Source organism: Chlorocebus sabaeus, chromosome 1 (assembly GCF_047675955.1).
Source record: "Chlorocebus sabaeus isolate Y175 chromosome 1, mChlSab1.0.hap1, whole genome shotgun sequence".
In the NCBI taxonomy this organism is placed as follows: Eukaryota; Metazoa; Chordata; class Mammalia; order Primates; family Cercopithecidae; genus Chlorocebus; species Chlorocebus sabaeus.
In genome coordinates, this window is record NC_132904.1 from 117,192,717 (window position 1) to 117,208,364 (window position 15,648).

At 46.2% G+C, this 15,648-nt stretch overlaps 1 protein-coding gene across 4 annotated transcripts in view; it reads left to right on the plus strand.

Annotated features, from left to right (window-relative positions):
* GRIK4 (glutamate ionotropic receptor kainate type subunit 4) overlaps positions 1-15,648 on the plus strand; it is a 484,015-nt gene that overhangs the window by 457,469 nt on the left and 10,898 nt on the right. For 3 of the 4 annotated variants that reach the window (XM_008021223.3, XM_073021797.1, XM_073021796.1), the window contains 2 exons: positions 626-851; positions 5,374-5,502. In XM_008021223.3, coding sequence (XP_008019414.3) covers positions 626-851; positions 5,374-5,502 — 355 coding nt within the window. Of the gene's footprint in view, positions 1-625; positions 852-5,373; positions 5,503-15,648 lie in introns of those variants that run through there. The other variant, XM_073021799.1, reaches the window with a different exon arrangement.

Genomic DNA, 15,648 nt, shown 5'->3' on the forward strand with positions numbered 1-15,648 from the left:
ATGAAACAAGTCCAATGCCTTCAGCTTTCTGTTTTCCAGGCAAGTCTCAGTGCCTACTGCCACAGAGAGCAGTGAAGTCATCATGCAAACACAGGGTTTGGATAGACCCCCAGAGTTCTCTGACTTGTTATTATTTGTAACACAGCAGCCAGCTTCGTATATGTGATTGATCAACTGGTTTAGGGTGGATAGAAAATAGTGAAACTGCTTCTTCAAAGGGTATTTCTGTATAGTCCTAAATGAACCTAAGTTCACTGCCCCAAATTGAGGGACAATGAAGGTACCCAACCAGAATTTCAGTTCTACCGGAAAATGGAGGTTGGCAGTAGAAGAGCTCTTGAGGGTAGATGTGGCAAAACCAATTACCAAATCAGGGCCCTAGTGCCCTGTTGCTTCCTCATCTTTCTATAAAAGGTATCAAAGGCACAACTCCCCCCTCTACCATTACACAGTGACAGTGAACATCTTGTGTTGAGAGACAGAAAGGGAAAAGGTTCTTGTCTGTGATCAGCGGGTAGAGTAGAGGAAGGGCCAGCATCTTAAGGTGCACTTTGATTCCCTCTCTTTTTAAACCAACGTTTCCTTCCTCTTTTCCCAATCCTGCTTCCTTTTGTTCTTTTCCCAGAATTCCCGCTACCAGACCTACCAACGCATGTGGAATTACATGTATTCCAAGCAGCCCAGCGTGTTCGTGAAGAGCACAGAGGAGGGAATCGCCCGGGTGTTGAATTCCAACTACGCCTTCCTCCTGGAATCCACCATGAACGAGTACTATCGGCAGCGAAACTGCAACCTCACTCAGATTGGGGGCCTGCTGGACACCAAGGGCTATGGGATTGGCATGCCAGTCGGTATGCGGGAGAGGAACAGCCTCTTTGGGTAGCTTTGTCCAGACAGGGTCAGGGTAGATCAAACCACTGAATGCAGCATTGAATCCAGTAACCCCTGTTGCTAGAACCAGTTTAACAGTGACTTTAGGTGGGCAGTCTAAAGTTTATTTTTTTTTTAAAGCAAACACACGTATTTCTTTTAATCAACGACCAGTGCTCAATCCTTGATTATTAAAGAGTTAGTTGATTAGCTACTGATTGATTAACTAATTTAAAGGGCTAATACTAATTATTAAAGGCCATTGATGCCTTTGGTGTGTATATAGGCCTTTTGTTCCTCTTCTTGCTTGCTACCCCTTGGCCATTTCTCTGTTGATTGCTATCTCTACTAGCAGTGGAAAGAAGGATGAGATGGTGAAATTCAAATCAGTTAATTTTGCTATTTGTTAGCATCTCCAGTGAAAAGTTTACTTCTAAAGGGGACGGCCATGATTAGACAAAATAGCTTTCAAATTATTTGTGGATTTCACTGATCCATCTACAGTAGGTTGGTGTGGGTCATTGAGAAGGGGCGGGAACGCTCTGGTGTTCGGCCTGCTGACTGGGTGTCACCCCGTCTCATTCTATTAATAGGAGGGTAGAGATGTTTGGCTTCCAGAAAGGTATCCTGGCTGTGCTTTTTAAAAGGACATTCACACTTTGGACTTTGAGCCTTCACCTGCTAACAGAACCTCCCCAAGAAGATGAGGAGAGGACATGTTTGGCTGCTGTGGTGATTGTGAAGGGGATCTGAATGTTTCCCCAGCCCCCTTCTGACATGCACCATTCCCCCTCCACACACACACATAGAGAGCCCGTGCTGTAGACAGTTGTTCTTGCATGAGGGTGTTCTTGTACAAGGCAACAGGGGAAGAAGCGGGAATCAAGGCCATCAGTCTCTGGGAGAAAATTGGCATACGGTATGCTCATCTTTGTATTTACAGTACACATCCCTGTTGTTGATCTTTACCTTAGCTCATAATTCTGTAAATTGCAGGATTCACTCACACCTATGGAGTGTAAAGAGCACAGGCTTGGAGTCAGGCAGACCCCGGGATGTGTTCTAGTTACTGGCTGTGGTACCCTAGATGCATTCTTTAGCCTCAGTTATCTAATTGATAAAATTAGGTTTCTAATACCTACCATATGGGGTTGGGAGGATTAAACCTGATAATCTAGTTAGGTGCCTTACCTCAGTGTCTCACACTGAGCCTGCCTTGGGGGATATTAGTGTCCTTCTCATCTCTTCCATGGTTTCCTATGTTATTACATTTTATATATATATATGTATGTTTATTTATTTATTTATTTAGAGACAGAGTCTTACTCTGTTACCTAGGCTGGAGTGCAGTGGCACTATCTAGGCTCACTGCAGCCTCTGCCTCCCAGTTCAAGTGATTCTCGTACCTCAGCCTCCCGAATAGCTGGGACCACAGGCGTGCGCTACCATGGCCAGCTAATTTTTGTATTTTTAGTAGAGATGGGGTTTCACCATGTTGGCCAGGCTGGTCTTGAACTCCTGACCTCAGGTGATCCGCCCACCTCAGCCTCCCAAAGTGCTGGGATTACAGGCATGAGCCACCACTATTTGACAAAAGCACATGACTTAAATTCTGATCAGAAACCAAGAGAATGAACATAGGTAATAATATGGTTCATCCCTGAACTCTGTAAATTATGGCACTAGGAGTTCTGTGAACTATGAACTGGAGGCTTCACTCCAGGTACTCATAAACCTCCACACCCTCTATATGCCATTATATTTCATTGGTGTCCACTAATAATACAGATTATGGACCCCTTTGAGAGATATACTCACTGACATTTTGTTTCAAGATGATCGTGTGAACTGCAAAATGAACTTAAGGCACAACTTGATGATACTCTAGCAATTTAACACATTTTACCTAAATTTCAAATGCTTCCAAAGTTTTCATGGAACAAAACGATGGAGAGTCGGGGTAAGACAGACCACAACTCTAGAAATTTTCATCAATAACCAAGGAAAAGTGGAAGGAAATGCGTTTGCTCTATATCTGACATGACACTGTTTTCACATTTTATCTCACTTCATAGCCCCCCTGCAAGATATATGTGGTTATTCCAATGCCGTAGAGGACAGAACTCAGATTCAGAGCTGATAGATTACTTGTCCAAGGTCACAGAATAGGTAGAGAAGCTGGGTTTGAGCCTAGGATGCTTGTCTCCAGTCCAGTAATTGATTTACCAGACCATGTTGCCAATGGGTCCCATCAGCTAGAAAGGACAGGATAGGTGGGAAGGTCTACTCGGAGCTAGCCCAGCTTCCCACATGAGGCTGGAAAGAACATTACACAGTTCATTGAGGAGCCAGGATTTAGGTCCAGCTGGGGGTATGCCCAGGAGATACAAGCATGTATATCATTCTTAAGTGGAATGTAAGAGCCTAACTATGGAATAAGCAATGTGGTTGGACCCAGGAAAATTAAGAGAAAAAAACAAGGAACAAGATGGAAAATTAATCAGGTGGCTTAGGAACTAAGTAGGCAACCAACGAGTAAGCAGAATAGCCCTTTCATGTGGCCCCTGATGTGTTAGGAGGTTGGGTTGAACATGCCTTGAAACTGCTTGAACTGCCTTGCTGGGCTAGACCATTCTCTCTAAACCTGGAATGTTCATTAGCCTCACCACCTAACAACCTCTGTTAGACAACTCGTTCATGTGTCCATTCACTGCAGATGTATAATAAGTACTTACTGTATTTGAAGCTCTGCTGGTGTTTGCCCAAATCACTTGCACACATTCAGTGCTGCAGGCTTGGGGTTCGGGTCCAACTATGTGTAAGATGTGTAATAAGTACTTACTCTACATGAAGCTCTGCTGGTGTCTGCCCAAATCACGTGCACACATCCAGTGCTACAGGCTTGGGTTTGGGTGTCCAAGCAGAGTTGTGTCTATAGTAGGGAAGGTTCTACCATGGAGCCGTGGGCTGTCACGGTTGGAAGAGACCTGGGCGATGTTCTGGTTCCTTGCCTCTTAAAGTGTGGTCCATGGCCCAGCAGCATGGACATCACCTAGGGGCTTGTTGGAAACGCAGACTCTCAGGCCCCACCCCAGGCCTACTGAATCAGATTCTGCAGTTCAGCAAAATCCCCAGGTGATTGCAATGCACGTGAAAATTTCAGAAGCACTCATCTGTTTGTTCCAAGCTCTGCCTGATCCTTCAGAGTAGCCTTTCTCCTCTGGGGCATCTGTCCACATCCAGCCTTCATAGAGTTTGGGCAAGGAAACTGGGCAGCTTAGTTGTTTTCCAGCCTCTTGGCAGCTTTTTCTTAATAATCTCAGGCCTCAGCCTGTGCTGAGACATTGAGCTTTCCATGGTTTGATTTAAGCCTGTTTTTGTGATTAAACCTAAATTCTAGAACCAAAGCTCCTTGGCAAAATTGCATTAGAAAAATTAAAAAAGAATGGTACTGAACAGAAAAAAAAAGCCTTCTTTTGAGGAGGGAAGGAGGAGTGGGAGAAACAGGGTGATGGACAGGCCAGTGGGTTCTCGTGCGCTCAGAAGGCAGCGCTGAGGATAGGGAACACCTGGCGACCTGATTCTCACACTCTGGTGTGGCTCTTCTCTCACTGATTGGTGACGTCTCTGAATAAACAGTTATCAGGTGTAATGTAGTGAGAGTTACAAGTGCCTAAGAAATTGATTCACTTATTTATTTTTGAAACGGAGTCTCACATTCTGTTGCCCAGGCTGGAGTGCAGTGATGCGATCTCGGCACACTGCACCTCTGTCTCCCAGGTTCAAGCGATTCTTCTGTCTCAGCCTCCTGGGTAGCTGGGACTACAGACACGCACCACCACACCCAGCTAATTCTTGTATTTTAGTAGAGATGGGGTTTCACCATATTGGCCAGGCTGGTCTTGAATTCCTGGCCTCAAGTGATCCGCCCATCTCGGCCTCCCAAAGTGCTGAGATTACAGGCATGAGCCACCGTGACTGGCCATGAGAAATTAATTTAAATAAAGTAGAAATTGGACACACCTAAGAGGTTTGTGTCACAGAAACACAAACTCTGGCCTCCTGGAGGTGGATTGGATGCTTTGCAGCCAGTGTCCTGGGTGTTGGTGGGCAGGTTGTTTAACCAGAATAGACCATCTTTTTAATTTAGAAAGTGGTGGTGTCCGGCTGGGGAGGTGGATGGTACGACTGCCTGGAAAGCCTTTCCTTGACCCATCTTGGGGTGTTTGGCCATGGGCTGGATGCGCCAGTCAGCATGGAGAGAAGGGAAGTAGAAAAACCTGAGAACCCTGCGTGAAGCCAGAACGCCCCACTCTGCCGGGGAAGCCCTGATGGAGTAGAGAGCAGTGGCCACATGGGCTCGCCCCATCCACTGCATCTGTCTGTCCCCTCTGGAGGTGAAAGCAGGCAGGGTGGCCAGGAGGTGTGCCGGGAAGGGGAGCAGAGTGACGCCTAACAGGGCATTCACAACCTGTGTCCTGGGCTCTCCTGTGACCCCTGCAGGCTCGGTTTTCCGGGACGAGTTTGATCTGGCCATTCTCCAGCTGCAGGAGAACAACCGCCTGGAGATCCTGAAGCGCAAATGGTGGGAAGGAGGGAAGTGCCCCAAGGAGGAAGATCACAGAGCTAAAGGTAAGGACGTTCAGGGCCATCCTCCTCCTGCCCTAGAGGACAAAAGTAGCTTGTTTCTCATGTTCAAATTCCAGGTACACATATTGACTTCTAGGACCCATCGAGAACTGCCTTGGAAAGAGCCTAGGTATAAGCTGGGCTGGCAAGGGGTCAGGTCTGTCCCAGGGTCTTGCGTATCACAGGCACCCAGTGTCCACCTGGCTTCCAAGTCCTAGAGACTCTGCCTCCATGGTGTTTCTTGAACCCGGCTGCCTCTGACCCCTAGCACCACGGCTTCTACCCTGGCCCGTGCTGCATCATCTCACACCTGTGCAATCACAATCGCCTGGTTTCAGTTTCCCATTCTTGCGTCTCTACAATATATTCTCCCCTACTAGCTAGAGTGATCCTTTTTAAAAATGCAAATTCGATGTCAGGATTCCCCTGCACAAACCTTCCAACGGTTTCCTATCCCACTGGGAATAAAATTCAGGGCCCTATATGATCTGTTCCCCTTCAACCTTCCTCTCTTCTCTCTGGTCCCCAAGCCTCCCATCTGGCTTTTCCACCCCAGGGCCTGTGCACCTGCTTCCTCCTCCTGGCCTCTCTTTGAAGAGCTCTTCACTCCTACCCTACACATTTCTCTCCATCACCTTAACCCCACCTTATTTCCCTTCTCAGACCTCATCGCTACCTGATATTATATTTCTTATGTACTTGTTTACTTTCCACTTTCTCTACTAGAATGTAAGCTTCATGAGGGCAGGGTTGGTCATCACAGGGCTGCCCACAGAGCCGGACATGTGGATATTTTATCGAATGAATGAGCGAATGTTAAATTTGGCTAAATAGAAAGCAGTCCCTGACTGAGATGTTTGGTTAAGGAGTGTTGAGGGTGCCTGAGCACCCAGGATTTTCTGTAGGGGAACACTTACCCTAGTTTGCCCAGGATGGTAGAGTCTTGTTTCTACCTGTTGTAGATCAGTTAATGCCTATTAATTATTTCTAGACAGCTTTCATTCTCAAAGTGGCCTGGTTTAGACAATAAATCATATGGTCACATACCATATCTACTACTCCATCTACTGCAGCCTTGTTAAATATGCAGCAGATTTACCTGTCCATGCTCTGCCTGAGGAAGACAGCTGAGGAACAGAATGAAGGATATCATGTGCTTGTCTTTTCTGCTCAGCATGAATGACTGTCCCTGATGAGACAGCGAATGAATAACTATGTGATTCTCAGTGTCTAAACGTGGATCTCTATCTTGCAAGAAGAGGTCTCAAGAATATGGATATATGGAGCAAGTATTTTTTATAATTTAAAGGAAATGCTGCCCTCAGAGGAACAGAGTGAGGCCACACACTTCTTGGCTCTTCACTCCCCAAAGGCCAGATCTGACCATGGGGAAAGCAGTGGACATGAATGGACACAGGGCATGGGCAGACCTCATTTCAGTCCCGTCTCCACCGACCGCGAGTCTGTGAGTTTCAGCACATTAGTTAACAGTGCTGAGCCCTCATTCCTTTATCTGTAAAATGAGTTCAGTAAGTAACACACTGTAGGGCTGCTGTGAAGGGAGAGTGAAAAAGCACAGAGCTTGGCTCCTCCCCGGGCCCAGTGTATCGTAGCTGTCACTGATCTGCATCCTAGCACCGTACTCCGCTGCTCTCCGAACTTCCGGGCTGTCTGACTCCATCAGCTGCCTGCAGGGGAGTTATTTTCAAGGGTCAGCTGGACATTCCATCAATAGGGATGTGCTGAGTGACAGTGAGGTGTCCCAGCACATCACTTCACACGCCTGGGAGTACAAAAGCTCTGCAGACTTACCAGCAAGCATCTTAAAGTGACTTCTGGAAACAAAATTAACTTACTGGAAGTGGTCAGCAAACAATTACTGACACTTGCCAAATTACAGTTAAATGCTAGGGGGTGAAGTGCGGAGATTACTTCTGCTTGTTCAGAGTAAAAGAAAATGGGGGATATGCAGAAAAAAGTGTCAAGACACTTTTGTGGATTGGATAGAGTGAACTAGATTTTGAAGATGCCCAGGACCTCAATAGGTTGACACTGTGGGAGGAGGGCATTGCAGGCAGATAAGCGCCTTGAAGACGGATGTGGAGCAGAAGTCAGCGCAGTGGGCAGGGCTGTGTGCAGGGGCTGTGGGTGGTCCAGATGGAACAGAGAAGAATTCGCATTTGGGGAGTTGGATTGTGTAATGGGTTTGTACTAGGGAAGGTGTGGGTAGCAAAATGCTCCTCCACTCCCTCCCCGAAAAAAAGACACATTGGAAACATGTGGCTGGACCTGGAATAGCTAAAATAAAATTGGATTATTGTCAGCATATGTTAATGTTGCTCTGTGATAACAGTGAGCTAAAGGATGGCAGGAAAGAGTGCCATCTCACCTCCATCTGCAGAGAGACAGTAGTGGTGGTGTGCTCTGCAGCTGTCTAAAGTGGAAATGGGGAGGTGAACCTGGGGCCCACAGCAGAGGACCTTCTGCTTATCGATCCTTCCTCTGATTGATAAGTGAAATAGGAGAAATGTCTAGGTATCTGTCTTCCTAGAAACCCTTGATCTCCCTCTCCCCTCACCACAGTGGGTTGGGGGCCGTCTGTGACTTTGGACAGAGCACTCAACACACTATGCTGCAATCTTGGTCTCCTCCGCTCAGTTGCCGGCACCTTAGACCCAGACTCAGTCTCGTTTGCTTCTGTGGTCCTAGTCTCCCCAACAGAGCCAAGCACAGAGTAGTTACCCAGTGTTTGTGGGATGTGTGATGAAAACTGCTGCTAGCTGTCAGAAGCTACCAATTGTTGTGTTCTCCTGGGTCATGCTAATGTGACTCATGAGACTGTGCTTGAAGTTACTTTCCCCAATAGCCCGCGCACCAGGAGCTGTCCGCTCAGTCAGTTGTTCCTGCCTCTGAACAGCTGACTGAAGGCATGCGGTGGTGCAGAGGTGCTGGAGAAGAGAGAGGCCTGAATGAGCAATTAAGGCACAATGAGAGGTTTGAATACTGTCCCCAAGCTGCGAATGTGCCCACCCATCCGTTCTCCCTCAGGCTGAAGGGCTCTTCAAAAATCAACACTTACGACATTTATTTTCTGTCTGTTGACATTTTTCCCCCCTATAGACAATAAGCAACTCAAGGACAGGGACTGTGTCTTATTAATTTTTGTGTCCTGATGCCCAGAACATCACCTGCCATCAGTATTTGATGAAACAATGAACAATTCATTTACAATAGATAAATGAATAGGTGAATGAGCAAGCATCTCAAAGTCCTCCTGACTTTGGAGGAGGAAAAGTCTGGAAAGCCTTATCTTATGATTGTTTCCTCTGAAACGGGAGCCCAGCACCCCAAATGTTGGCATGAAAAGTATTCATGTAGCTCTCATTGCTGCCAACAAACAGCGTGGTAAAATACTGTGTACCAGGCACTGTGCGAGGCTTTGAAATTACCAAAAGGAACACAACCTGGCCTTGCCCTTAAGAGGCTTAGAAGCTAGAGAGAGGCACAGATAGTTGCTGTAATGGTTGCAGTGTGGGAGAGTTTTAATAGCGGTATAAAGAGAATGTCTGGAAGCCCAGAAGAGGAAGTGATGAATTCTGTGGAATTGTCAGGTAAGGCTTTAAGGGCACATGGCCTGGACCTGGAAGCATCCCTTAGGAATGGCTGCTTTAGGACTGCTGTGAGGCACAGGTGTTATGCTGAGAACTCAGTCTGAATAGGTAGGATGAGGTTGGACTTAAGAGAGAGTTGAAAACTGGGTAAAGGTATTTGGACTGCAACCAGTCTGTCTCACACATTTTCACAGGAGGAACCAAAAGCAGAGGAGACCAAATGGGAACTGTTGGGGATCTAGGACATTGTCTAAAGCAGCCTACTTGTTCGGAATTTCCTGAAAATCTTCTGTTTTGTCCTAAAAATACATGTGAATTTTGCATCTTACTCTGTAATATAGGCATGTTTATTTAATGTAAGAATGTCTTTTCCCACCCAAGCCCTAAGTAAAATCAGTGTCCCAGGAAGATGCCCCAACAGCATGCCACAGCTTTGCCAGACTCCTTGGTACAGCAACAGTGCCCTGGACTGGGTTTGGGAGAATTGGCAGTAGCCATCAAAGGTTCTGGGGTGAGATGTGGCACACGGAAAGCAGGTGTGGTGGGACGGAATTCTGAGCTCTTGGTGGCATTCATGGTCCCAGGAGATAGTTATTGCCTCAGGAGAAACCAAGTCAAATTATTGGCTTTAAGTTCCAAAATAAGTTCTTAAAGCTCACAGCAGACATAATGTCCTTGGAGAGCGAGGTTTTTGATATGCTAGAGAAGTATTTTGGAATACAAAAGGTTAATTCCTAATAGAATCTGGGCAAAAAGTTGATGCTAGAAGTAGGAGTGAAAAAAAAAATTAGAAATAGAAGAACCAGGCCACCAACTCTGCAAATCAGATAAAAGGATGCCCTGGCCAGGACACGAGCTTCTGAGCAGGAAGTGACATGTAAAAATGTGCTTGGTCCTTGCCCTCCTGGGAGCCGGCAAGTGGCAGATAGCACTCCCAGAATTAGCTGGGTATTCCAAGAGTTCTAAAGAGATTTTTACTTGTGCAGGGGCTGTGGGTGGTACATGTGGAGCAGAGAAGAATTCGCATCTGGGGAGTTTGGCTGTGTAATGAGTTTGTACTGTGGCATGACGCATATTTCTGGAGTTTGGCAAACCCCAGAAATATGTGCCATGCCTCAGTGAAGTGGGGGACATAAGAGGTGGCACATAGGGACCCATAGCAGAGGGCCCAGTGAAAGGCCTGAGTTTTCCTTAACTCCAGACAAAGATATTGGAAATCTAAGTGGACTACAGCATAAGACGAGACACCTATCCCCACCCCAATACAATGACACAACCACAAACCTGAAATACATCCCGGAAAGAAGGGAGAATGGAGAAGACACTGGATTTAAGCGAATTTATACATGAAATGACTGAAAAGTCTCTATGTTTTTGCCCATGTGGTGGAAATGGAAGTTGGAGGTGGAATAGAAATATAAAGTTATAATTGTTGCAGTTGTTGGCCTTGGAAATAGTTCTGCATCCACAATGGTTTAGATGGTTCCACAGTTTCGGAAGACTGTGCTGACAGTGGAGTTCAGGGTGGAGGGAGAGGGGAGGCAGAGAGGGAGATCAGGCTTCCAGGAAAGATGGAAAGAAGTGAACAGGAGGCCTCTCTCTGCACTTTGGGACCAAATGTTCCCTGGCATGAAGAAGAGAACTGAACAGATGAAAGGGAAAATAAACAGTGGAAGTCATCCTGCCCAGGTCCCAAATGCATCCGAAGATTTCTGGGTGCTATCAGCCAGCCAGTGTTAACTTGTCTCTCTGCGGTCATCCTTTGGAACAAGAGGGTGAGCTATATTAATAAGAGGCAATGTTTCAGAGTGGGGCTGTGTGGGAGATGCTATGCAAATCACTCTGAAAGCCAGGACTTCAGCTACTGTCCCAGCCATAGCTGCTAGTGCCAGTTTAATGTGGTGGCCCCATTTGTGCCATGGCTGGAGCCCAAGCAAACATTACTCAGAGAGGCTAAGAGGATTCTTGGCCAAGCGAAACTGCATGTGACTTCTTCCAAACCAAGCAAGAAGCACTAGCCTGAAACAGGAGGTGCCATTGCTTGATCGATCTCTCTCGTAAATTAGCTGTCAAACTTACTATGCTGTGTCATTCATTGTCCAAGGGATTTGGAAAAACAGGACCAACATGACCCAAACATGTCTTCCATTAAATCTTTTTTTTTTTTTTTTGAGACAGATTCTCATCCTGTCACCGAGGCTGGAGTGCAGTGGTGCGATCTTGACTCCCTGCAACCTCCAGCTCCTGGGTTCAAGCAATTCTCCTGCCTCAGCCTCCTGAGTAGCTGGGATTACAGGTGCTTGCCACCACGCCCAGTTAATTTTTGTATTTTTAGTAGAGACGGCATATAACCATGTTGGCCAGGCTGGTCTCTAACTCCTGACCTCAAGTGATCTGCCCCCCTCGGCCTCCCAAAGTGCTGGGATTACAGGTGTGAGCCACCGCACCCGGGCTTTACGTCTTTAAGTGTTCACCAAGAATTGAGACCTAGGAACATTGTTTTTCTTGTGTCTCAGGCTGAACAGAGGGCAGTAGCTTTCACCTGCTTTCCCAAGCAGCTCCTAAGTGATCCTTCTTTTTTAGAATTTGAATCAGTTGGCTTTCACGTGTGCCTAAAGGAAGGAGAGAAATGTGGAACGGGCAGAGAGGGATAGAGGTGAAAGGAACTGTGAGTGGGTCTGTTTTTCGGAGACCTCTGAAACTGAGAGTGGCTGCAGTTTTAATTAGAATGTACCAGACGACGCGCCAGTGCCTAACATAATCCTTTTCTACTTTGTTATCCTATTAAAATGCGAGAAATTTCAAAGAAAAGGAACTGGTGCTTACCCCACTTCTAATCCAGTATTACAGCTCAAACATTACTGCCAAATTCCAGAGAAGAATCCTAACATTGTGATAATGCCACCAATCCCGAGTCTTTGTGCCAGGTCTTGCTTGCCTCTGGTAAGAGCCACAACATTACCCCTTAGCTTCCTCGCCCCCTCTGACTCTCCCTGCCCGTAGCTGGGTGACTGTCCACCTCCCTACCTCGCTAAAAAAATGAAACAGCAGATCCTGTGGAAAACTGGAGATTACAAAAAGGAACAGGCTCCATTCCAAGCTGTTTCATTTTCTTCTGCCTTTTCTTTTCAAAAAACACTTATTTATTTATTTTCTCACTTAGCTGCTATAAAAAGAAATATCGCTAGCCACTCACAGATGCCGGCATCCCAATTCAAGGAGATTGGATTACTGAAGTCTTTGCAGAACAATTGCTAGACAAAAAGGTGGTTGGTGAACTCCAAGGAAATTAAATACCTTTATCTTGAAAAACACGAGCTCACAATCGGGCTTCAAAGGAACATAAATACACCACCAGGCTGTAAAAATCAGGGTTCCCTTTCAAGAATGGAAAAAAGGCCAGTGGCATTGACTCACAGAACCCTTAGAAAACAGGAAGTTTGCTGTCTGGCACGGTGGGAATGGAAGTGTGAGACATCTTAGCAAGAGTGGGGGTGAGTGATGGGGGTGGAAGGGCCCCGGGGATGCTTCCCTCTCTCTTTCTTCTCATGGGGTCCAGCGTAGTTATCCTGGTTCTCTGGTTTCTCTGGAGAGAGCCAGGGCTGGAAACCTGAATGTGGGAATTTAGATAGTGTTTCAGAGAGATGCCGTGGAGGAAGCCTCTCTCTGATCAAATTAGATCTATTTTTGAGAGAGAGAAACTCCAGAGGGATTTCCAGAAACCACGATCACAACAGAGGCAAATGGTGGCCCCATGAGTCTGCAGCAAAGCAGGTCGAATTGTTAAGACTTCAGCTCACTGTTGTCTGGAAACTGGGCTGAGATTAAGCCAACAAATCATTGATTCAAACATGTGATGTCATGTTCTGAAGGACAGAAGGGGATTTTATAAGCTGAGCTATAGCTCACACATAGACCCCCTTACCCCTGCCCTGTGTCCCTCTAGAGGTTCCCAGGAATGTGTTCAGTCGTTAGGATGCCAGGTTGAGTTCTGTCATCACCCCGCTGCAGCGTGAGTGGATGCCGAGTAACCGGGAGAGGTGGTGTGGAATTGGCCGGCAGGGGGGCCTGGCTTCAGTTTAGATTTGGGCACTTCCACTTGTCAGCCGTGGAACCCTGGGCAAGTTACCTAACTCCTCTATACCTTGGTTTCTGTGTCAGGAAAATGCAGGTAAGCGTAGTGCCCATTTCACAGGGTAACTGTGAGGATTGAGTTAAAAGATTTAGCATGCTAACTTTGCTCATAGTAAACACTCATAAAGGTCAGCTTTACATATATACAGAGCATTAGCTTTGGAATCAAGTTGATCTAGAATTCACATTAGTTATGAAAACATGGACAACTTAAGTTCTCTGAATTTCTGTTTCTTTAACTGTAAAGTGGGGACAATGGGTCTTCTCTATGGTGTTTTTAATGATAATTGAATGAGATAGCAAATGAAAAATGAGGTACTTGAGCTCATATTTTGATGGATTATAAGCACCCTCCCATAGCTCGTGTTTTGATAAATTGCAAAATTTATCAAATACCTCTCCCATCCCTCTTCGGGTTTGAGTCCCTTTTGCCTACTTTTCTCCCATTATTCTTTCCAGAATCTGCTAGGTCTAGTCACCAGATGCCTTGGTGAATGCAAGACGAAATGTCAAGCTTACCATTTCAACATGATGAATCACTTTGCATTTTCTGGGAAGGTCATGTAAGTCAGTTTATACCTGGGCACATGAAGTTGCTATTTACAATCCCTGGAGATCGGACTATTTGATATACTTGCATGGCTATAAGTGAATATAGTTCTGAAATAGAAAGTGCTTGAAAGCCTTATGGGTCCAAGAATTCATGTTCTTGTCCAGTGCTCTTGATGAGCCAATGTGGCACAGAGCTTTAGCACCTAGCATAGTGCCCAGCTCATGGAAGCTTCTCAGTCAAGATCTGCTGACCAAGGTCAAAGAGCAAATATATTGTCTCTTGCCAGGATCTCGTGGCACTAGTCAGTCCACTCTCTGTGCGAGTGGATTCTCTGCACCTGCCTCCATGGCTTTTGTGGTCTCTGCCTTTTTTCTCAGCCCTCCCTCACTGTTTGTTCAAAAGGAGCTTTCCCTCTGTATTTCAGTTGCAGATTTCCACAGTGCTTCGTGGAGATGTGTGAGGGTTTTACGGGCTAGGACACAAGTGTACCTGAATCCAAGAAGTGGTTATTAGCCAGACGGAACCAAAGGAAGAGCAAATGGGTGGGTGGAGACTCACATCTCTTCACAGGTGCTCTCTTCCAGGGTGCCCTTCCCATTCTTAGTTCAAGAGACAAAGAACATTATTCGTTTGCATTTGTGAACTATCATTTTGTGGGCAAAATATTTGTGGGCAATCTGCGGGTGACACCAAAGTTAGTATTTAGCCAGCCAGGAGTTTGTGGGGAGAGCGTGATTCTATTTCAGTGACTGCAGCTGATTGCTGGGGCCTAGCTGAGGCTCAGAGACTCAAGTGTCAGGAGAAAGTCCCAGTTTGTAAAGCCATCTGCCTGCATGGCTTATGCGTGGTCCCATCTGAAGAAGGGAAGGAAAGAGATGACTAGATGGCTTCCCAATCCCCCTTGCCAGTGCTGAGGCATCTGTGAGTGCCGCGTGGGCCTTGTAGGCTGGAGGGAGTTCATATCAAGGGCCCCTTCTGATGAATGTCGATGTGCTGTGGAAGGCATTTGACTTCTAGAGAATGACTGATGACAGTGTTAAATGGAACTGCTGTGCTCTCCGAACTCTCCCTTCCCACTCCCCACTCCATCTGTTTTTCAACTCTGACTCTGCCAGCAATCTATTCTTGCTTCCTCTTTCCAATAACTTCCTCAAGGCACAAATGGTATTCAAGCCTTGCTTCTGTGAGGAGGAGGCCACTCAGCCAGGAATCAGGACTCTGGAGCCAACACCCATGATTAACATGCTGGCCCTGAAATGCGAGAAGCTGGGAAAGAAAGACTATGGGGTGTTTCAGTGACTCATGGTTTCTACCAGCCTCCTGTTAAACCTCAGCTCCCCCAAAAGCTGTCCCTGATCTAATAAAAATTATCCCAGTGCAGACCACATGCCTGTTGATAACTGTCCCAATACCCCTACCCAACACAGGCAGTCCATGTTGTGAATTGCCCATGTCAATATTCAGTCCCCTTTAGCCACCACTCAGTACAGTCTGGGCCGTCTTCCTCTATGACCAGGCTGGAGCACTCAACCAGAGCTGTCACGTTTTACCATTATTTCAAACCAAATTTAATTAGAAAGGAATACATATGGGTCCAGAGCTTTTGGTAATGCAGCCCTCTACATCTGGAATTCTTTGTCCTCTCTCTTTCTGCTCATTCTTTCCACAAACATTTACTGAACTCCTATAATGGGCCAGGTACCATGACTGTGAGGTTATAAGAGTTGAGCAAGGCATGGTTCTTCCCCTCAAAGAACTCGCAGTGTAGTGGGAAATCCAGATATATAAACTAGTGTATTATTTTATGCATAATAGTGATAAGGTATTATTAGTAAAACACAAAAGTAGTAT